Raw genomic sequence first — 23,840 nt, 5'->3', positions numbered from 1 at the left:
ATGCAGTGAGAGTTAGAGTCTAGTGAAGTTGTGTGAGTTAGAAACAGATGCAACTTTCTTGGAGCAAATACAGCCCCTTCCTGAACACATGGCTGGTAAGTATGGTTAAGGGCTGGATTTCAGCTCCCAGTTTCCTTTCATCATGGCACCCTTGTGTAGTGCACAACTTGCACTACTACAGAAGGTGGTCCTGACTATTCTTAACTAATCCCCTGGGTAGAGGCTAAGTAGCTCAAATCCAAGGCACCTAGAAAATCTCTGCTCTACCTACCATGCAAATTCCCATGATGCCAGGCTACAGGACAGAACTTCCCAAGATGGCCTCCTGATAGACTTTGAGGAGTGTTAGAAATATACCATAAAAATCAAAGTTTGGCCAGAACCATCCCAGCTTATTCCTGTTATTGTAGGGTAGTTATTACCATCCCCTTTTCACTTTCAAAAGCGTCCTGGTTTGAATGATACAATATATAGTCACCTTACACACAACTGAGAAGAAACTGAAATTTTTCCCAAAATAGTCTATAAATGGGTGTGTGTGATACATATGTGAATGTGAAGGTGGATGGGGTGGGAGAAAGGAAAGAATGGAGGTAAATGGAGAAATAGGATCTCTAGCTCAGTTTTATGTGGGTTTGTCCGTAGTTAGTTCCAGGGACCAACTGCTCATTGACATTTAACATCAGTTATGGAATTAAGCTTTCTATTAGAGCAACTTATCCTGAATTTCCTGGCTCCAATGCTAACTCACCCCCACACTCCCAGATATAACTCACATCTTAGTTCAATTTCCTAAGTTGTGGATGCTAATATCCAGCAACGGATCCTAAAGAAAAGTGTGATTCATTACAGGAAAAGGAAATTGTTGATGTAAACAAACCATTATAACTAAAAGAGTTATTGCATGTGTCTGTAGTGTAAGAATACAAAGAAAAGGAGAAGATCAACAGAAATGTTATTCTGGTATCTAAAGCCAAAATTTTTGGTTTTCTTTTCCATAGGGTGTAGGATTTCTGATTTTGGAGATTTTCCCATGCAATAAACCACCGGAGCCTAATTAAATTTCTTATCCTCTGTCTCTCATTCGTCAGTATAAATGGGTGAACAATGGCACCTCCTTATATTCTGTTGTAAAGATGAAATAAAATAACACATAGAAAGCAGTTAGCACACAGTCAATGCCTAATGGATGTTATTTTTTTTAAAGAGGAGCAAATTTGTTTCAGTTTAGGACTCTCTCTCTCTCTCTCTCTCTGTGTGTGTGTGTGTGTGTGTGTGTGTGTGTGTGTGTACACAGATAGCATTTTAACGATGGAAAATTTTGACTAGTCTTAGGTAACAGCACAGTTTTATGTAGTGTATGTCAAATAGGAAGTTAGGAAGTCAGGTTTCTCAAAGCCCTACTTTCCTCTCAAGAATATTGTGAGGGAAAATATTAAATTATATGGGAGCCCTCTGTTTCTTTTAAGTTTAAACCTCTAAGCAAATTCAAGTATGATGATGATGATGATGATGATGATGATGATGATGATGGTGATGATGATGATGATGTGATGGTGATGATGATGAAAGTGGATTCTTGGGCTTCTGTTTATTAATCTGTCACATGGATATCCAGGAGTACCTTTAATTCAAAATATATGTATTTGAAAGCGGATAGTTATTCTAAAGAGCTAAACAGACATGAAGTCCCTAACTATGGTTCCTCCTGGTGCTTCTTCCCCCTGGCCCAACCACCTAGAGTGCAGAGGAGGCAACAGCTTGTCTTCCATGGGCATGGGGGAGCTGAGCCAGGCATCTCTCTTTCTCAGGTGCCCACTAACCTACAGGGACCAACAGAAGCTCAGGCAAACCCAATGCCCATGGAGAGACAGAGAATTGCAAGGATGGTGGTATGAAGAGAAGAGGAAATAGGCCAGGCTGGAGAGAGGGCAGCCCTGCATGAGCCAGCAATCCCATGCCCAGATATTAAAGACATGGTGTGGCATGAAAGGGACACTCACTTGGCGGCGTTCACACCAGCCCTCGAAGACCAGGTGCTTTACTCTTGACAGTAGTGCCTCACAACAGTGCTACCACATAATGGCTCAATAAAGCACGCGGTAGGAGTGCCAATATGGAGTATGGGTTCAAGTTAAAGGAAAAGCAAATGTATCAAAGTTGAAGACCACACATAACAACCTGACATAGCTACTTCTTTAGGCTACTATGAAAGTAAAGTGAATTATGTAGTTGGAAAAAAAAACATTGAAAGGCTACAAAATTTGCAAAAGACATGCCAAATGTTTGTCATAATACCATAAAGAGGAATGGAGCCCAGCCTTATATTGGAAAAACTTGGAGAACTTTTTTTCCTGAAGTGTGATATCAGAGCCACATGGGATTTTAGTGACCCCAGTTCTAGTAACAGGAGAGTCAAAAGAAAAGAACCGTCATTAGCACCTTCTATTTCATTCATTCCAACTTCTCTAGGAAGTATTCCCCAAAGACAAACCTTGGGTGGACAAGTGTTTTTTCCTAAATGCCACCCTAATGTTGATTCTAATTCAGAGATGACAGGGTGGTTCTTAATGCCTGGCTGTTTTTATCTTTTTGCTTTCCATTCTTCCACCTATTTCCCTTCCAATCTTTTCCATTGTTCTTGTAAGTTAGAGATTTACCAGGTGATTTTAATTGCTGAATACTTTTTTCCCTCTAGTTTCACACCTAATTCACTGGCTTCTACTAAAAATACTATCACTGGACAAAGATGGTTCGTTCACTTCTTTTCTCAGTGTTAAAAATTTCTCCCTATCCTCTCCAAGTTTACTATATAGCTTAACTACCAAAGACCTAGCACAGTTATTCTATGACACAACGCTGTAAGTGTCTGAAACTATTAAATGGCAAGTATGGAAAAGCTGTTAAAACCCCTGAAGCAGTGAGAGAGCCAAACAACAAAATGTAGAGAAAGAATGGTATATCCATAGAATATGTTCAGTTTTTCCATGTATGAATGCAGCTACACCCACCTGTATTTGCTTTTTGTTGATTTAATTTGTTGATCTTCATCCTCACTTTTTTTCTCTAGGAGAGGATTTAATGCAGTGTCTGAGGATATTCCGTGTGGCTAGCTGCAGTCCAGAGTTACATAAACAGAATTATCTTTTCCCTCTGTAGTTCCAAGGATTCCTTGGAACTTATAAGAAAAATTCCCCATTTATTTTATTTTTCTTGTTGAAGTATAATGATGTATAACATTATATTAGTTTCAAGAATATAACATAATGATTTGATATTTATACATATTATGGAATGATCATAATAAGACTAGTTAACATCTGTCCCCATAAGTAGTTACAAAGTTTTTCTTCTTATCATGAGAACTTTTAAGATCCTACCCTCTTAGTAACCTTCAAATATGCAATACAGTACTATTAACTATAGTCATCATGCTATACATAACGTCTCCATGACTTATTTATTTTATAACTTGGAGGTTTGTACTTTTTGATCCCCTTCTCCCATTTTCATGTCCCCCCCATCCCACTTTAGACTAACCATAGTGCATGCAGACACATAGTATGTTGCCTGAAAAGAGGGGTCTGTTGAAAGTTACAACAGCAACGAAAGTGTTCCCTGATTTCTTAAGTAACCAATTGAAATGCATACATCCATTGGGGTTAAAACTGTGAAAATGCACTCAAACCATGGGTGAATGCAGTCACAAACCCAAAATTGTAAACCAAGATGTGGCAATAAATTATATGAATGTATATGTTCATATGATACTTTGCTAAATGCACCACCCAAGAGCCTGTTGAGACCATGTTGAGTCAGTGAAATAAAACCAAAGAATTAATGTTGCAAAAGCAAAATTTGACATAATATATATCCCCATGGCTAAATAAGTTGACCATAACTAAGATTCTGGATGGCAGAGTAATGTATCTTTTCTGCCCACAATTTTTAAAAGTGACTCTGTTGCTGTGTCAGCTACACTTCACTTGGAAAGCTATTGAATTTTCCTTTCTGTTGCCTTAATTTTCTTCTGCAGGAGCACAGAGGGATGCAAGTCCAGGTGGGCACTGTGCCTTCGACTGATTATGCTGTGTAACACAGCAGGGAAACCTCTTATCTCAGGCTGGGGCTGCCTGTTTAAGAATCTTTTTCTTTATAAAAAGTATAAGGTAGTAAACACAGCTGTAGAAAAAGACTCTGTATTTTCTTGCTGTTTGTTTTAATCTATTAAAATAATATAATTAAGAGAGAGCACAAAAACATCTATAACATTATACTATCTGCCCATGTGCATATACATTATGCGCCAAGTTTTACCCAGCTCACAGTGTTTGAATAATCTGAATGGATTTGACTTTAGAAGTGGTTTTTTACATCTTTGTCTACAGTGTTGTCAGATCATAAAAATACAGTGGCTTAGGATCAATGAACTTTAAAATTCTAAATTGATCTTGGAATTAGGATGTTATTAAAGATGACTTAAGCTTCACTCTTGCTATTTCCTTGCCAGAGTTGGATCATTGCTCTGAATTCCTGTCTGCCGATTACTTTTCTTTTAACTCCACAAGGGGTATTTTTTTTAATTGGAATATTTATATATCTTTAAGAAGAATAAAGATTTTGTAAATAGTATCACAGCCAAACCTTCCTTTCAAGAAGATGAAATCTGAGTTTAGGATGAAGAATATGACTCAATTCAGTTTGCAAAGACATATAATAATATAATCCCATTTACTTCCTACTTAGATGAACTTGAAGTGTTTTCAGCTGTGGTATATTAAATTCGTTTCATAGAGAATAGATTAGAGTGGATACTTAAGGCCTTTTCCTAGCCAGTTATGTTTAAGTTAAATGAATAAACATATTTTAATGTCTTAATTATAAAAATAAAATGTGCAGAAGCCTATGATCTGCACTATCATTTGGAAATAAACTGAAAAACCCTGTTAGGTTGGAATTAAGTGGAAAATAGTTTCCCCCTCTGGGGATTTTTAATATATTCAGAATATTTCTATAATTGTTTGCTAGTGAATCCTTTGAGATGACTTTGGTAGAGACACTCTTGAACTCCAAACACGTTTTTCTTGAGGATGGGGGGCGGGGGGGGTACTGAAATTAATTTCAGCATGGGAGGAATCTTTCTATCTATCCTTTCCATCAACTCCCATACTCTTTCCCTCACCTCCCTCCCTGGGTGAGCTCATTGTCAATTCATAAGGGCTTCAAAGCATTTTGGGTTGGGCCTGGTTAGTTCAGCCTTGAGAATACATGGGAAGAACTTTAAACTTCGGTGGGGGAATTAAACAGTTTTGCTAACTCAGAGGGTGAACCACCTCTGAATGTCAGTTCCAAGCCGGTGTGCCTTGCTTTCTGTTGGGAGACACAAAGGCCATTCAGCTGAGTTGCCAAAACCAATGACCAACAACTTGTGATATTTTTGAAAGCTTTCACCACTTTTGAAACAATCGTTCCTGTCTTTTCACCTCACCTCAGTTCATAGAAATATATCTCTTCTAAACAAACATCAGATTGAATATTTCAAGGCTGTTACCTTAAGTTATTACGTGGTCTTAGAGACCTAGTTCAAAGAAAAATGAAACTCCATTGTAAATAGAATTATTCAGATCTATCTCCACAAAATGTATGACAGCCAGCTTTGTTGTGCTTGATATTTCTGGGATGAAGAGTACTCTACGTGGTTCATGATCAATAAAGACATAATAACAGTGAACATCTCTGAGAGCTTTTTTCACTAGACAGATAAAGAAAAGTAATGGATAAAGCATCGCAAATAAAAAGTAAAATAAGCCAAGAATGGGACGTTTAAAAAGCAGGTATTTCACTGATAAAAATCCTAAAGTCCAAAAGCACTGTATCAAGTTTGCACATATAATGCCAGTATCATATTATGGGTTCCTTTATCTACCTGAATGGCACATCTGATGGATGTGCACAATGTTTTAAATAAATGAAACAATAGTTTCCGTATTAAAAAGATCTTAAGTACATAAATTAAATATTTTCAGATGCAGTGATTTGACTGAACTTCAAGTCCCAATGAAAGGATGTTCTGCTTTTCACAAGCCTACAAGTAAAGAGTCTTCCAGATGGACCAGAGGGAGAAAACTGCATTTAATGCAGCTTATTAAAATAATCTTTCCCAACCCTTTCCAAGGCACTCCTCCTTCAAATTCAGCGGCACTACCATTGCAGCCCAGAGAAGCAGAGAATTACCAGCAGGCTCTGGAGCGCCTCATCCAGTTAGACGAGGGCCTGCTTCACTGTCAAGGAGATAAGATCACCGCCAACTATTCCCAGTCATCCCAGTTGAGCAGATTGAACGGAGCGTGTTACTCCCCCAAATCGCCAGATTTCGTACTGAATCCCAGAAAAAGCTGATCCGGTGGAAGGAGGGGAGGAAAAGTGTGAATGTATAAGTAGTAAAGGAAAGGAGCTAAAGGGCATGGGGTGGAGAGAAAGGTCTGCCGGAAGCAAAAAGAAGGAAAGCCACGTAGTAGTGTACTCGAACCCCAAAGACCTGCCAGCATTGTCCAGCCAGCGACTCACAGCTCGGGAAACGTTAGGCATTTGCGCGCGCCATCCCTCACGGACACTGGGTGGCGCTCACGGTAAAGACTTGCACTTCTCTTAGGGTCCATCCCGCCCCCCACGTCCGCCCCCTCTCGCCCCGTGCAAATTTCGGCTACCAGGAGATGGAATTACTCACATTCTTCCTACGTGTCTCAGTGGGGAGAGTACTTCTGGATAATTTTGCTGCCGTGGAGCTGTTCCTCCACGACTGGGCCTGTCGGTGGGTTTTGAAAGAGGCAACAGCTCGCTGGCCTTAAAGCAAAGTTCTAGGCCTTTGGTGTGATTACCACCCACAGTACCAGCAAAAGTTTCTACCCTGAGAGCCGAGATTCTCAGAGCTTTTGCGCCCGGGGTTTTGATCCGAAGCGGGGCGGTGGGGGTGGGGGGGGATGGGGGGGGATGGGGGGCAGGCCCGGTTGCCACAAGGACTCCAAAACGTTAAATGAAATGGAACTATATTGTGATCAAACTCCTTTTAACTTAGAGATCCCTCCTCCTCCCGCTGCCTATGAGGAAAGGGTAGGGGGAACTGGAGTCCAGCTAGAAAAGAACAAAATCAAGAAAGTTAAGGCTCTGGATCTCCAGAGGCACACCCAGATTTGGAGGTCTCACACAGCAGCGGCCTCTGTGCCAGTGCCTCTAGTCTGGCATGTGGGCCAGCGCTTTAGGAATTGAAACAAAGACGTTAAATCCTTCCCTACCACCCCGTTCCTTTTTGTCTTGGATAAAATACGAGAATGTCTTTTTTTGACGGAGGGAAAAGCAAAATTTAGTAAGGTCTAAACTAACTTAAAAAAAATAAAAATAAATAAACTAACTTAACATTGTAACATTGTGTTCTCGACCAGATCCCTAACTTCTAAATCATGCCCCAAATTTGCAGTTTCCAATCTCGTACTAGTTGAAATCTGCTTTCTCAGCAAGGTCTAAGGACATAACCATTTGGAGCATAGTCGTATTGACCTTATTTCCCTCTGTCCAGTAACTTTTAAATCTATAACAAATAAAAAGTGGGGGGTGTGGGGACCCGCTAAGGCAGCCCAGCTCCCTGCTCCACTTGCCTTTGCCAGGAGGTGCTTTGACCCATCCTTGGCATTACTCTGGGGAAGCGATTCATGTAATTAAATGGCAGGATGTGTGTAAGGTGACTCAGTGGGTGCCAAGAACTTCTCCAGCACAGAGACCAGAACTGCAAGCAGTATGGGTTTGGCACTGCTTTCCCGATGTCCTGTAGTTCTTCACAGTTTAAACCCAGGGGGTGAACTACGATGCCAAAATCGACAGCGTGAGGCAAGGGGTAAACAGCCAAGGCTCTGTTTCCTGGTGGACTATCTCAGAGAAGTTCAGGGCTGCACAGGCCTAAAGCAGGAGGCTTGGGCCAGGGTGGGGAGGGGGGTGCAGGGAGAGGGGGAATGCTGTGGGGACCCTGTGACACACACCTCCCCTTCCCTGTGCATTCCTGTCCTAAAACTGTCCTCAAAGGGTAGTGCGGCAATAGCTGTGGTTTTACCACACCCAGACTGCAGAAGTGAGGAGTTAGTGCACGTGTGGTCACTCCAGTTCGCGGTTCCGCAGCTAGGCTGACATCCTGCTCTGAGTTCCAGAACCCTGGCTCTCCCTGCCAACCTATTTTGGGTCAGAGTAGCTCTATGACTAAGGTAAGGCTAAACTAGCACTAAACACAACTAACGTGGACACTTTCTTCGGTTGAGAGTGGGTGGGTGAGGGAATGAGAGGCCCCACCAGCCCAGGTTCTAGGTTCTGGGTCTTAGGTTCTCAGACTCCCTGGAGATAGATGCTGGGAGGGCCCAAATCAGGATCCAGCTCCTGCAGTTGCCTATTTTAGGGGAGTGGATATGAGGGTGCGGTAGTTTGACTTATGTTAAATTTCTAAGCTCCCAGCTGCATCACCACTACAGCAGTAGTGACTGTCATGAAAAGCAAACTCTGCACCTCCAGTACCAAGTGTTTGATTATGGAGCCTTTATTCCCTTTGCATATCAGTTGAGACATGTCTGCCACGCGAAATGAAGGGAAGGAGAATACAGAAAGCGGGACTTGGGAATTAGAAAGGCAAGCCCTTTGCTGCCACGTCCATGGAGCTTGGAGGGGGACATTCGTGGACTTCACACAACCTCACCCAAACAGCTTTTGTCCCTACTTCCTAGTCTTCCTAGGGTTTCCCCATTCGGTACTGGAGTAATGATAGATCGTAAGTGAACCATTCACTTCTGCAGGAGTATTTGGCCACTGAACACAGTTATAGACCCTCTATTCCAATGGTGTCCGCGTAGACAAGAATATTGAACAAAATGTGCGGCTGCCTGCTCTTCTTGGGGACCAGCAATTTTGGCATCATTAAGTTATTTGTGCTTGTGACAATGATATTTTTAAGTGATTGTAGAGATTTAGGGTTGCAGGAACTCTCTCTGCCATTAACAGCTCAATGGACAGCGTGCATTCTTGAGCATCCTTATCCAGCCCTTGTCTGAGAAGTAAGTACTCATCTTGTGAAAAAGAAGTGCTTGCTGCAAATTTGTGTCATTCCCCAAATCACAAATTTTCAACACCCGTAAGTTGCAACTTGGTTCTCAGCACCCCACCAAAAATATTGCTCTCTATTCCTTCCCACCTCCGGTCCCACATCCCTGCTCCCTCCCCCCATACCCTGCTTTGATTCCTCATTTCAACATCAGCCTTCAGTTCCACACAAGCCCTAGTTGCAAGCCACAGGAGTGGGGAGGTAGGGAACAAGGAAAGACCATCGCCGACCTCATCCCCCAAACATGTGCACTTTCCGAGGCTGCTGATTGGAACACATTGTCTCCAGACATTACTGAGCTGGGTGTTGGGGCTCCTGCGTTGTCTTTGGTATTCACTGAAAACAGATTGTCTGAGACACCCTCCCCCAACAAGCAACAACAACACACACGCGTGCGCCCCCCCCCGCGCGCGCGCGCGCGCGCGCACACACACACACACACACACACACACACTCCTCCCCACCCCCTCCATTTTTTTCTCCCTCTTTTTTAAGCAATGCTTTGTTGTGCTAAAACTAGTTGGACGAGTTAGGGTGTTGCTGCTGCTCCCGAGGCCCTGGCCAATGGAACCCGATCCACCCCGCTGTGCGTAAGCGCGCAATTAAGGATTTAACCAAGGCTGTGCTGCGCCTCAGCCATCAGTCAGCCAGCCGGAGACAGAGCCTCCACGACTCCCAGCCTCCTCCTCGCCGCCGCCGCCGCCTCCTCCTTTTCTCCTCCTCCTCCTCTTCCTCCTCCTCCCTCGCTCCCACAGCCATGTCTGCTTAGACCAGAGCAGCCCCACAGCCAACTCGGGCAGCAGCCGCCGCCACAGCAGCAAGGACAGCCGCCGCCTGTGAGCGATGACAGGAGTGTTTGACAGAAGGGTCCCCAGCATCCGATCCGGCGACTTCCAAGCTCCGTTCCAGACGTCCGCAGCCATGCACCATCCGTCTCAGGAATCGCCAACTTTGCCCGAGTCGTCGGCCACCGATTCCGACTACTACAGTCCCACGGGGGGAGCCCCACACGGCTACTGCTCTCCTACCTCGGCTTCCTACGGCAAAGCGCTCAACCCCTACCAGTACCAGTACCATGGCGTGAACGGCTCCGCCGGCAGCTACCCCGCCAAAGCTTACGCCGACTACAGCTACGCCAGCCCCTACCACCAGTACGGCGGCGCTTACAATCGCGTCCCGAGCGCCACCAGCCAGCCAGGTAGGGAGGGGGGGGGCGGGATGGGGGCAGATACAGGGGCAGCCAGAACTCCAGAGGCGCGAAGTGGGGTGGGAGATTGGGGCCCGCGACAACCTCTACAGTGGGGGCGCGCCCGGCAGAAGGGAGGGGGGCCTGGACTCTGCAACCAAGAGAGATTCTCCTGGGCCAGCATTTTAGGGATTCTTAGAAGAATCCTCCTTAGTAGAATCCTCCACTCCGGCACCTGGGGGTGGGGGGCCCTCAAGTTTCTGGATTCCCAACTTGCCTGGTCTGGAAGCCAACTAGGCTGCAAAGGGGCTAGGGGTGGAGAGAAGAAAGAATCAAGCAGCCTGAGTGGCGTTTGCGTAATAAAGGGGAGGTTAGTCGTTGGAATTGTTGGTGAGCGTGCTCGGTTGGTGCGAGTGGGAGTGGAAGGCTGCCTCAAAGACTCTGTCGGGATTAGTCTGAGAGCAGCCACGAGCCAGCGTGGTGTCGGTGCCCTGGACGCGCGGGGTGGGGGTTGAGGACTGGGGAGCTGCAGCCCGCCAGAGGAAGAACGCGCAGAGAGCCTTGTGGTTTATCCAGGGCATTTCCAAAAACAAAAAGGCATTTAAGGGTGGAGGAGGGTTGCTAAGGGGTGCGTACAATTTCTCTTCCTCTTCCCCACCTCCTCTCTTTTCGCCTTGAAACTTAGTTGGAGAGTTGAAGAGGGTTAGCTTGGGCGGTAAGAGAGGCATGAGGTCTCCTTGGAGAGGTTTTGCTGGTTGGGTTTGATCTCTTCCCACTAGCACATTAATAATCCTGCTAATATTAGAATCCCTTCTTTGGCAGAATAGAGACCACAGCTCTCATTCTCCACCCTTTCCTCTCTCCCAGGAGCTTGCCACACACACACACACACACACACACACACACACACACAGGGGAAAGGTTCTCCACCCCTTGCAGAGATGGTACTTTTGATAAGGTGGTACTTTTCGGAAAGGGGACTTGTGGCCCCAGGGTATGTTTGTAAGACAGGCTTTCAGAAAGTCTTCCCGCGCCCCCCCCCAAATATATTCACGACTTTGAGAAATTCGTCCTGACCTGCCGCCCCTTTCCTACGAAAACACCCCAGCACCCAATCCTTTTCAATGTGTGACTCTTACTAAATTTTAAAAGAGAGCCCAGGGGGTGGTATGTCTTCGTTCCTTTCAGTGTCTCTTTATTTCGTGCATAAGTGAAAGATTTTTTTTTCTTTTGGCCAAGAACTTATTAAGTCTATTTGTAAAAGAAACCAGACACATCTGTGCCCTCGCAGATCTGCAGGGAGATTATGGGGGCTGCATAATCGGCCCTCTGTCTGCAGCGGCCTGGACCTTTTGCTGCTGAATTGAAGGAGCATAGTTTGCTTGTGGGTCTTTGAACTTTGGAGACCTCGGTTAGCGTCTTCCCTGCCCAAGCGTCTGGTCTCTGCGGGCGCCCGAACAGACGCCGACAGAAGTAGCGGGGCGGAGGGGGGGGGGGCGGGGGATGTCAAGGCCCAGGGCCTTCCCTTGAAGCCCCAGGAGGGGCTGGCCACGCTCGCCCCAAAAACGAGGGTGAGCACAGGGTGGGCGTAACAACAGGTCAGGGTGCAACAGGAACGGCTGCAAGGGCTAAATCCCAGACTCCAAGAAGGGAGCTGTGCTGTACAAAGAGCTCTGCAGAAGCCCACAAGAACCTGAATGAACAGAGTAGGGAATTAATCAAACCACCTGGCTTTTCCACGGTTTCGGAGAGGGGCATATTTCTCTGGGTCTTGTTAAGCAAAGGAGGTGCCACGGGGATGGAAGACTGCGTGGTAAACAGAACAAAACAACACAAATAAACAAAACCCCTAAGGACTGTATTTGAGGGTTCTGTAAACGAAACACTGTCGACAAACTCTAACCGAGTCTGTTTTGATTATTTAGAGAAAGAAGTGGCCGAGCCCGAGGTGAGGATGGTGAATGGCAAACCAAAGAAAGTTCGTAAACCCAGGACTATTTATTCCAGCTTTCAGCTGGCCGCGTTGCAGAGAAGGTTTCAGAAGACTCAGTACCTCGCCCTGCCCGAACGCGCGGAGCTGGCCGCCTCGCTGGGACTGACGCAAACGCAGGTAAATCCGCCGGCGGCCCGGCCGGAGCCCCGCCTCGGCTGCCTGCTGGGCCGCGCGGTTCCGTCCTGACGGGCTGGAACCGACTGGATAGCACCCGCCAGAAACTCGCAGACAGAGAGACACGGCCCCCAGCCCTTAACCTCCACGAGCCCGGCCGGGTGTCGCCGCCGTGCGACTGTGGGGACGGGATGGAGACGTCGCTCACCCCCCCCCCCCCTCGCTTCGGGCCTCCAGGGGCGAGGGGCCGATTTCCTAGATGGGAAACAAGGGGAGGGTCATTTCTAGGACACTCTCACGGCCTTGAGAAATTGGTCCTCTTCACAGTGCAGAGCCTCTGGGGGTGAGCCGGCCCGGCGGCTTCGCGTTGGTCCCGGGCAGTGAAGGTCGCCTCCGGCAGGAAAGCTGAAAGGTCACGCCCCGCTCCTGCGGAGCTTTCGGCCATAGCAGCTAGAGGGTCTCAAAGTGGGGGGGGGGGGGGGGGGGGGGGCGCTGTGGTGAGGGGGATATCATCCCCTGCTTGTCCCATTCCCTTCACCCCCACTGCAACCCTGCTGGGGCCTATTAAAAAAAAAAATGAAGAATGTTCGAATCGCCGCCCAGAGCTGCAGGCGCATTCTGACCTTTGGAAGCTGAGGAGGGAGTGGAGGGAATTGGGCGGGAGATGGGAACACCGCTCCTTTCCCTCCACACTCGCGCGCACACAGCCAGCCCCAAGGCCCTCGCGCGGCTCTCGAGCCATTGTTTTGGAGACCTTCGCGGCGCAGCGTTTCGCGCGCACGGCGCAGGCCCACACGTGGGCGCACGCCGCGGGGACCTTCGCGCCCCCCTCCCCCCGCCCGAACAAAAACTACAAACCGCGGCCTCCGAGTCACGCCCTTGCGGCGGCCGGTGAGCGCCTAGCCGGTCAGGGTGTCCTCTCGGGCCCCTGATCCGGACTTGGCCTCCTGCTCGGCCCCCTGACTTTAGGCCGCGAGCCACAGGGAGACGCCAGGTCCGGGCCACTTGGAGGCCCAAGATGCCTCCAGTCGCCGCTCTGGGGAAGGCGCGGGCGGCCTCTGAGTGACCCGGTAACGTGTGCCTTTGTTCCCCCACCCAGGTGAAAATCTGGTTTCAGAACAAAAGATCCAAGATCAAGAAGATAATGAAAAACGGGGAGATGCCCCCGGAGCACAGCCCCAGCTCCAGCGACCCCATGGCGTGTAACTCGCCGCAGTCTCCGGCGGTGTGGGAGCCCCAGGGCTCGTCCCGCTCGCTCAGCCACCACCCTCATGCCCACCCTCCGACCTCCAACCAGTCCCCCGCGTCCAGCTACCTGGAGAACTCGGCTTCCTGGTACCCGAGCGCGGCCAGCTCAATCAATTCCCACCTGCCGCCTCCTGGCTCCTTACAGCACCCACTGGCGCTGGCCTCCGGGACACTCTATTAGGCGGCTTGCTCTTGCTCTCTTTTTGGGACTGCTGTGTTTTGCTGTTTTAGAGAGTCATAAAGAAAGGAATTCATTTGGGGAAGGTTGGAAAATGGAAACAAAAAAGATTCATGTGTAAAGCTTTTTTGCATGTAAGTTATTGCATTTCAAAGGATCCCCAGCCCCTCTTTTTTTTACTGACGAACTTTTTTGCGCAACTGTGGACACTATCAATGGTGCCTTGAAATCTATGACCTCAACTTTTCAAAAGACTTTTTTTCAATGTTATTTTAACCATGTAAATAAGTGTAGATAGAGGAATTAAACTGTATATTCTGGATAAATAAAATTATTTCGACCATGAAAGCAAAATGTTTCTAAAAAATACTCCTTTTGCCCTCCGTATAATCGGCTAGTGACGTTTTATGCAGGCAATTAAAGGAAGGCCAACTCTGCAGGATCCAATCCAGGCAAAAAGGAAAACAGAAATTGGGGGCTGCATGGATGCAAAGCTGTACACGTGTATGTGTTGGGTGCTGTACTTTATGTGTTTATATACATATGTGGCCTGTTTATAGTCCTGCCATAAAATATATATTTAGGTGGGGTTTTGTTTTTTTTGTTTTTGTTTTTGTTTTTTTGCCTAACCACAAAAACATTTAGATAATTTTAAGTTTTACCCCAAATTGTTTCAGGTAGAAAGTAATGCTGGAATCTAAATCCGGTCCTCCCACCCTGTGTGTGAGTCAAAAAGCAGAAATCCATCAATAATCACTCTGAATTCTAAGCTCAAAGCAATTATCATGGAGAACCCCACCCCCCCCCAAAAAAAACAGCCTCTGTGTATTGGCAGAGCAATTAGACAAATTACAATCCCTTCTAATGGGAGCTTCCAGAGATGAGGAGGAGGAGGTGGAGGAGGAGGAGGAGAGAAGAAGAAGAAAAGAAGAAGAAGAAGAAGAAGAAGAAGAAGAAGGGCAAGAAGAAGGAGAAGGGCAAGAAGAAGGAGGAGGAGAGAAATTATTGAACAAGAAGAAGAAATTTTCCTTCCTATTACAGTTTTTTTTTTTTAATTTGAAATATTTGCAGCATGGCAAATGGTAGGGTCTTGGACGCCTTGGTGTATGATTAAAAATTTATTTCAGCTCTTTCAGAGAGTAAAGGATCACAGGGCTTGAGAACAATGATAAACCTAAATCAGTAAGGCAAGCAGGGCATGGGGGGGGGGGGGTCATTTCTTCTGCCAAGAGAGGGAACTGCAGAGTGGAGGAAAGGAATGAAAGCATTTTGGCCCGGTTTTGATTTCATCTCGTGTGAGATAATATTATAAATTTTTTTTTTCCTCCATCCTCTTTACCACTCTGGTTTTTTCACTAAGGAGCTCTTTCTGCTTTGCTTTTACATAAAACAGTGGCAAAGCAGGTTCCAAACGATGGGAAATTGAATCTGTTTGCAGGGATTTCTCCTTTGTGAAGCCTTCTTAGGGGCAGAGAGGAAGGACTTGTAGCAACTTTGGCCTGTGTCCCATCCTTCTCCCTGTGGCCCTGCACAGAGACATCCACACTGTGACCAGAGATGCAGCCTGGTCTAGAGCTGTGCTCTCTGGCCTGACTTGTGGGCATCTTTTTGACTGTCGTTTAGTACGCCTGACTCTGTTTCCTCAGGATACCAAGGGAAATCCTATGTTGGGAATTACAAGATGCATACGATATATTTTACAGCTAAGAAGTCGGCAGCAATAAATGTGACAAAAGAGTCTTCTTAAGTGGGGGGGAGGGTTGGAGATTATCACATAAAAAATTACATCCTGTCATCTGAGGATTTCTGAGAAGGTTCTTCCAGGGTTGGGAAACTAGACCTGAAAAGGCACGCTACGTGCCCGGAGGGGAATTTACCTGTGTGTTCGCTTTTTCTCCTTCTCTCTCCCTCTCCTTTCCTCTCCTCCCCATCTCCTCGATTCCTTTCCTTTCTAGCCTGCCCACTTGCCACGGCTTGGGCCTCGGTGGGAATCTCAATAGTCTTCTTGCGCACCCTGCCGGGACCCCGGGGCAGCACCTTGGCCCAGGCCAGGGCTGTGGACCCCTCCTCCTCCGCCATCCCCAAGCCCGCGCGGCCGCTTTTCTTGCCGCTGCTTTTCCTCCTCTGCATTCCCCTCCAGCCCTCCTTTCTTGCAAGAAGTTCCGGGTGGCGACGCACCTGGGGGCAAGCCTAGGAAACCCCACTTTGTTTTTTGCACTGGCAGAGAAGGGGAGGATGGTGGGGAAGGGGTGGAGGGATATACTTCCTACTTTGCTTTCTTCTTTTGTAAAGATTTTGAGTTTCCTTTACACGGAAGCCGGCGCTTTATAACCCGGGAAACCGGCTTCGAGAAACCTGCGCCGCCGTCGATCCGAGAGCAGCAGACGGACTTTCCCCTGGGCCCTCGAGTGCGTGTTTCGGGAGGCTGGAGGGGGCGCACCTACTGTCCGCCTCTAGCATTTCCCATCCACTGGCCGCCTGAGAGTGGAGGGAATGTGCGTGGAAGATGCTCCTTCCTTTTCTGCACACGGAGAGGGCTGATGTTTTTCTAGCCTTCCCTGTTATCTCCCCACCTCCATTCCTGGCTTCTAAAGGGGATCCCTTCCCTACATCCCCAGTCACCTGAGATGGTCAAGCTGAGAGAAGGGTGAGTTCGGATTTTTCCCGGGAAAGAAGAGAGAAGCTCTTCTTTAAGGACCACCCTTCCACCTCCAGCCTTGACGCTGCTTGCTTTTAAGGACATTAGTCTGTCGCTGCGACACCGGCAGGCATAGCGCGGACAGGCTTGGTTTCAGGATTGCTTTCCGTGTGCTAATCTCACTTCTTCCACTCGCAATAGCCTCTTCTCTCGAGCGGTTGTTGGTGTGTGTTTTTTTTTTTTTTTAACTTGGTCTGGGAGCCATGGACAAAAATATTCTGGCAAACCATTCTGCAGCGGGTTTTCCCTGGCACCATGGGGATTCTCCCAGGAGAATTTAACTCCCTGCAGTCCTGCGCCCAAGGATGTAAAAATAACAGATCTTGAGCAAAGTCTAAAAATATCTGTGTGATGTTTCTCTCCCTTGCCCTTCCTCCCACCTTCCCTCTTTCTCTTTATTGTTTATTCCTGTATCTAATACAAACGTGCACTACTCCCCACCATTATTTGCAGTATGCCTGACCCACCTCTCCGGGGCTTCTGTCTGCCCCTTCTGGTCCCCACTTGCCTAGCTTTCAATCTAGTCCTCCCAAGATGTTAAGCCCACCCCCAAGATTTAATTTTCTTTTTCGTGGGCCTCTTCACCATCCCCACCATACTCCCGAGCCTCTACGCCTATTTTCGGACCTCCTTACAAAGCCCAGGAGGCCCGGGGCATGCCGGCAGGGCCAGTGCGATTCCTTGGTGCCCTCTCCGCCTCCTGGGCCCTCCTGTAAAAGATCAGATAAATTGGTCTTTGTTTGAGGCTCTTACGCGGATTTCTGCCCTTTTCCCCCCCTTTTTCCTGGCGGCCACCTCCTTGTGGAACAGGGGGCGGCTTGGGGAGCCGGGAGAAGCCGCATTCCTGTGGGTGCCAGGCGGCTCCAGTGCTGAGCCACAGGGCCTGAGACACACACACAGAGGAACCCGCAGACCTCGCTGCCCTTGATCTCTCTCTCTCTCTCTCTCTCTCTCTCCCTCCCCCTCCCCCTCTCCATCTCCTTCTTCCTCCCTCCTTCTTGGGGCACCCAGCCGGGAGCCTGTCGACCCACACTCAGATCCACCCAGGTCTCGGCCTCCGGCAAGAGCATGTTGACCCGCACACCAAACACACGCACACACCCCCTCCTGGGGACCATAGCCAGGCCAGGATCTCCCCGCCCATGCCAATCCTTTCTCTCCCGCCCCTCATCCCACAATCCCAGACGCGCCGGCTGGACTCCGTTGGCTCCTTTGATCCCACTGGATGCCCCACGGCTCGCGGCGTCCTGGCCGCGCAGTCCTGGGAGTCGCCCACGGCGCGCCAAGGCCTGGCGGTGCTCGCCTCCTCCCGGCGCGCCCAACAGTTTACTCCGGCCTTGATACCATTGGGTCTCCTGATCTCCCCCGCCCGAAGTGCAAGGGATACCTCCTGGAACATTGCCCCTGACCCCCGCCCTCCATCAGTCCTTCCTTTTATTCGAGGAGAGGACCTTTAGGACTACCCAACCAGCACCCTCCCCGCCTCGTCCCCGCAACCCCTTGGATCGCGCGCCTCCCACTGGCCACTGGGATCTCGCCAACCCGGAGCTCTCTGGTCCTCTCCAGAGGCACGCCCTGAGGGCAGACGCCCTCCGGCACCTCTGGGAAGCGCGCCACGACGGCGGATCCGCCTGCGGTCACCCCTCTCCTCCAGCCTAAAGCACCCCCCTGCCACAGCGGCTGGGTGGAGGCTTCCGCCTCGGGTGAGGTTGGGGAGGGGGCGCTGCTACTCGCTCCCGCCCTCCACTCTTGTTGCGAAGTTGCCTGCGGTCCTTGCATACTGTACTTGGTTTTTTTCAGAGGCACAGCGAACTCTGGGCCTCGAAAACAGCCCAAATAGCGGTAGCACATGTGGGATTGGCTAAATATTTTTCTACGCAGCCCTGCCGCCCCCCCACCCCGCCCCATCTGCGTTTTCTTTTGCATTTGACAAGCTTTAGGTTCCCCTGTGGTAAGGGGCAGAAAGTATACAGTGTATCTACTAAGGAGGGGCGGGGGTGGGGGTGGGGGAGGCTTCCCCTTCAATCATCCAGGGTTGCCAGCTGAAATGTAATAACCTGTTTTATAGGTCGCGCTCTAACACTGAAGATAGGAACCGGGGGAATTTACATGAATCTGTCTTTAAAGGATATAAGAATTTTGTTTTGCAGCGATTAATGTTTCTGTTCTTTTGTTCGCTGGGACTTCTTATTTACTTCTGATTGGTGGGGGTCCGAAGGAGTCTCTGCCAAAAGTGCATATATTATTGAGTCTGTTCCACATCCTAAACCAAGATTTATATAAAACCGTGAAATACCACACATTACGACCTTTCCCACAGGAAGGGGGAAAAATGGTTTCATAACATCACTACACACACACACACACACACATACATACACTCTCTCTCCAAGTTTCAGTAATGATTCTATCTCCACAATTCACAGTCTAATGTATTTTTTAAAGAAGTGAGTGGGGGTGAAGGGCTATAAACAGTTCCCAAGCTATGATTTTTTTAAGTGTTTTTTTTTTTTTTTTTTTTTTTTTTTTTTTTTTTTTTTTTTTTTTTGCTTGCAAAGGTGAGAAGACAGAAATCTGCCACTGGAAGCTTATTGTCATCCAAGGACTGTTTTGGCCACTTGCCATTTGCAAGGTGGGATATTAGGGGTAGGCGAAGAGGCAGAATATGGACTCAGCTTTCATCTATAAACAGGGGTCACTAAACAAGGAACATTTCATTTTTGCCCTTAAATTCATAGGAGCTAGGAAGTCTGCTTGCCACTGGAGGGTGGCTCTGGTTGGGCAGCTCCTAGGGCTGTGAGGTGGTAGGAGGAGGGAGAATCATCATATACTGTTATAGAGGCTGGAAGAGAGGCTCAGGAAATTCTCTGCACTCCTGGTGAGAAAACTGAGGTCTTGGAGATATAAGGGTCCTGACCAGGACATCCCCACCAAGAACCAGAACTAGACTCCAGAAGTTTCAACCAAGGAGGGCTCACCCTCCTGGAAGCCAGCTAGAACCCTGGGTTCTCTTTCACTCTGGACCAGCAGAGTACCCCAGCCTCTCTCCATACTCTTTTGCTCTATGTTTCATACTCCCTCTCTTGAGTCCTTCCGTGTTTTAAGGAGACTGACCTTGCTCTTTTACAACCATGTCTGGGAGCAAGAATAGTCCTTTATCAAAAATACTGGACTTACTGGAATGCAGAAAGAAACATATCAGTGACATATAGCAATAGAAGCAGCTGGACTAGTTTATACGGGGGGAGGGGGTAATTAATAAAAGTTAATGATAGGATTAAAGCCGATAGCCAGCCTAGCCAAATAGAGGAGACAGCTTCCCAGCCGGCTTTATTTAATTAGCAGCAATTAATACGGTTTCTGCTAATATCCTTTAGGCCTCTCAGTGACTTGTTCACAGTGAAAGAGAATGGAGATGGAGCTCAGGAACACTTACAAGCACCCAGGGCATTTTGCTCTGACAACAAGAGAGATTGCAAATTCATTTAAGCAAATGTTCATAAACAAGTGACAGGCACACTCTGAGGCAGCATTAGTGGAAACAATGGTGAAACTGACAAATATTCTTTGCTTAGGAGAAGAGCACTTTTCTTTTTTAAGCAAGGAAATGCTTTAGCAGAGAGGGGGGAAAGACAGGAGGTTTAGAAAGAAAGAATGAACGAGAAAGAAAGAAAGAAAGATAATTTCAGACTCCAGCAGAAGCACATACAGCAACCCTTGCAAACACATCAGCCCTACACATATTGAAGATTTGTACACGTAATGCTTCAGACCACTGATTTGCTATTTTCTTAATTCCCGCTCTTCTTTTTCCATATGAATCAAACAGTCTTTTGTCCTTCAGGGTTTGATTTGATCGCTACTGTTCACATTTCACTTTTGTATTTTCCTCTTCCTATACCATTACTCATTGAGTGCCCTGTGAAATTACAATCGTACATTTTCAACTCAGCAACCCATTTGCAGTGCAAAAATAGGGTCTAAATAATGGCTGAATTAGCCCTACTGGACAGTTTCAGATGTAACACTCTGTAATAATTATATTGCAGGCTGGATTAGGATGCTATTATCATAATCTGGACGTTTACAATTATCTGTAATTTGCAAAGATGCGCCAGGTCTTGATTACAGCAGTTTTTTTTTTTTTTTTTTTTTTTGTATCACGCTAACCATCACTAAACAGTGACAGTAATAACAGCTAATTTTGCTGGCAATATAAGAGGTGCTGGGGTGTGCAAACAATTTCACACCTGGATGTGCTCAGTCAACCAAGAATATAGAGAAAGAGCTTCTGCCCTGAGACTCAGACAAATATTCTCCTCTGCTTCTGTTCAGTATAGATTTCTAGACCCCGATCATTGCTTAAGAGATATTCACTGGTGGTAAGTTTTTATTTCTTCCATACTTCAAGGCACAGTTCATATTTCTATTCTCACACTTTCCAAGCTATATGTATTGCTGTTGTGATTTATTTTAGACTGCAACTTTGCTTTATTAGATTTTTCAATTCTGATCTTTTTTCCCCCTTTAACAGTAAAAGTGTTGTCGTTCTGGTGAGTAAAAGGATTCGGGTGAGAATGGGATCCTTAAGAACTCTTGTGCCTTTTTGTCTTTCTGTGCTGTTGATGTATTTGGTGCAGCTTGTGACTGGAGACTGAGAAAGAGACCAGGTTTCTATAAGGTGTGGAGGGAGCCGACTGGAGATTCCGAGCTAAGATCTATTTGAAAATTGTTATTCAAAGCTAGTCATACGCGAATTTAAGGTCTTTACATTTGACGATGATTTTCAGTTTTGGAGCGTCGGGAGAGCAAAGGGAGCTCGCCACAATGCTCCTTTGGTATCACAAATATGCAGACATTAGCAACGGCAGGTGTAGTCTGAATCTCTAGACTGTATAGCCCCCTCGACATTTTCCTCCACTTGGGAGAAAGTTTCCGGAATAACTGGCCTCTGAAACCCCTCAGGGCTGCTTTGCAAGGCCTTTGCCTCAAGCTGATGGGGGAAGGGGGGGAGGAGAGGGGGAGGGGCGGGATGCGGTTCTTACAGCTATTGCCTGCGGGTCCCAAACGCTGCGACCTTGGGGTTGGAGGGGCACGATTGGCTGAGACGCAGAACCGAGCTGTGGAGCTAAGGAACCAGTCCGATTTAGGAACGCACCAAGGAAGACTCTAACCAGAAGCGGTGCTGTTCTATCTATAGATGACGCTGTTTCCTGACCCAGTAGAGATTTGGAAGCAGCTACAGATGTTAAGTGCAGGAGCCTGAGACGTCTTCGGCTCCCTCACCCCTGTACAGAAAGGCCTTTCTCCGGCGGCGGGGACCTTTAGGCTAAATTGTGTCAAAAGATAATGAGATGCTTATTGGCGCCGGGGAGACATTTCCCCCTTCACCCGCACCCCCGCAGCTATTGTTCTCTCGTTCTTTTTTTACCTGGAAAATATGGTCAGAACGAGGCTCTAGAACACCAACTCCGCGGAAGTTTGAGCGTGGGGAGGCGTAGTAGGCATCGCGACGGGGCGATGCCTTTTACCCACCACGCCCCTCCCACCAATTTCTCTCTCTCTCTCTCTCTCTCTCTGTCTCTCTCTCTCTCTGTCTCTCTCTCTCTCATCGGTTTACTATGGGGTCAACACTTACTAAGAGCGAAAATATTAACCCTTCATGTTCAAAGGACCCAGAGGAAGCCCAATTCCAAGGACAGTTCTTGGGAGGACCTCTTTGCAGAATTTCTTGTATAATTAAACTCATGTTAAGAGATAGAGAGGTCGTTACAGGCGCATCATGACAACACCTTCAACGTGTTAAAATGCATTTGCTAGGTTTCAGAATTCCATGCACTCACAGTGGTTTGGCATGCGTCTGGTAGATTTTTTTTTTTTTTTAAGAAAAATTAGTGTTGGTTTCGATGTAGGGTAGCTTTTTCTCTAACGTAATTTGAATAATTCAGCAAAGCCCCACTACCAGCTGTACTTCTGCAGCCTCTTCCATTCTTTTCAGCATTATAATTTTGGTTAATTTTCAATTTTAGGTCCTACGTCTCTGCAATTTGTGTATGAATAACAGAATAATTTCCCTCTTTTGTTTCGCCTTTCCTGTTCCTGAATCTAAATAAAGATGGCTTTTTAGTATTAAAAGTGGAAGAAAATTACAGGTAATTATCTTTGACGGTAAAAACGCTGTAATCAGCGGGCTACATGAAAAATTACTCTAATTATGGCTGCATTTAAGAGAATGGAAAAAAACCTTCTTGTGGATAAAAACCTTAAATTGTCCCCAATGTCTGCTTCAAATTGGATGGCACTGCAGCTGGAGGCTTTGTTCAGAATTGATCCTGGGGAGCTACGAACCCAAAGTTTCACAGTAGGAAGGGGGAAAAAAGAAAAGAAAACATTTTTCCTAATGTAACAATGCGAATGCTAGAAAATGACAAGACTGATCGGTTTTAAACCATTCTGAGACTGACTGAGCGTGGAAGTTGCTCAACAAAAAAAGGAACGGGTATATTGGTAAGTAGTCTTTGCTTTGTGTCTAATTATAGTGACTGTCCTTTTGCACGACTGTATGTCGCTGTCATTATATGGAGCACTCTGAGTATCTCTATTGACTTCTGATAAATGGCTCAGTGGTTTCAAGGTTCATAATTTGAAGGATGCCCAGGTCTGTAGCCATTAATTCTCGCAGTATGGGGCTTCCTGCTTGTATGACGAAAGGGCTTTTCATTTTCATTATTTCTGTGCTTTCCACAAGATCGGAAGGATGTATTTCATCCAGGATCATGCATTTTCCTACCTAGCTAGCTTGCAAAGGGTGTAAACATGAAGTAGTTATAATTGTGCATTTACTTTGTTTTTTTCTTGTATTCTTTCCTCTTGTTTTAAAAAAAAAATTGCTTCCAAACAAAGACAAATACAGCTGTATTATTTTGACTGAGGAAAGGAAAAGGAGAACACTCAGTTTCAGCACTAGAAACTATTGGATGTCTAGAAGTTAACCTGGGGATAGATCATTCTAATGTTTTAAAAAATAGATAAATGTGTAGAAAATGTAATAAAAATATAATATATAAAGAAAGCTGAGAAAACATCCATGTTTAATGTTAAAGTACTTAAGACAAAGGCTGGTGCTGCAAACTGACATCTTTGCAGGCACTTGATGTTTATATATAGGGCTTCCCATATTAGGAAATAGGAGTTCTTTTAAGAGTGATAGAAAATATACTGGGAGGGACGGAGGAGGGGGTGGTGAGATGGAGACACACAGAGAAATATACAGGACACTCCCAGCGTTTT

General features: G+C 46.8%; 1 protein-coding gene across 1 annotated transcript; it reads left to right on the top strand.

Moving 5' to 3' along the window:
* Positions 1-9,789: 9,789 nt before the first annotated feature.
* Positions 9,790-14,188, top strand: DLX5 (distal-less homeobox 5). Its single transcript, XM_049643142.1, has 3 exons — positions 9,790-10,331; positions 12,245-12,429; positions 13,526-14,188. Exons 1-3 carry the CDS (start codon positions 9,977-9,979, stop codon positions 13,853-13,855), a joined length of 870 nt encoding a protein of 289 aa, XP_049499099.1. The 5' UTR covers positions 9,790-9,976; the 3' UTR covers positions 13,856-14,188.
* Positions 14,189-23,840: the final 9,652 nt, after the last annotated feature.

This window comes from Panthera uncia, chromosome A2, assembly GCF_023721935.1.
Source record: "Panthera uncia isolate 11264 chromosome A2, Puncia_PCG_1.0, whole genome shotgun sequence".
Classification (NCBI taxonomy): domain Eukaryota; kingdom Metazoa; phylum Chordata; class Mammalia; order Carnivora; family Felidae; genus Panthera; species Panthera uncia.
The sequence above is the reverse complement of the archived record's forward strand: the minus strand, read 5'-3'. Positions and strand labels throughout refer to the sequence as shown.

Coding starts and splice junctions, on each gene's coding strand:
- DLX5 (XM_049643142.1), top strand. CDS start 9,977: ATGACAGGAGTGTTTGACAGAAGGGTCCCCAGCATCCGATCCGGCGAC. Junction 10,332..12,244: donor GAGCGCCACCAGCCAGCCAG/GTAGGGAGGGGG, acceptor TTGATTATTTAG/AGAAAGAAGTGGCCGAGCCC. Junction 12,430..13,525: donor TGGGACTGACGCAAACGCAG/GTAAATCCGCCG, acceptor TCCCCCACCCAG/GTGAAAATCTGGTTTCAGAA.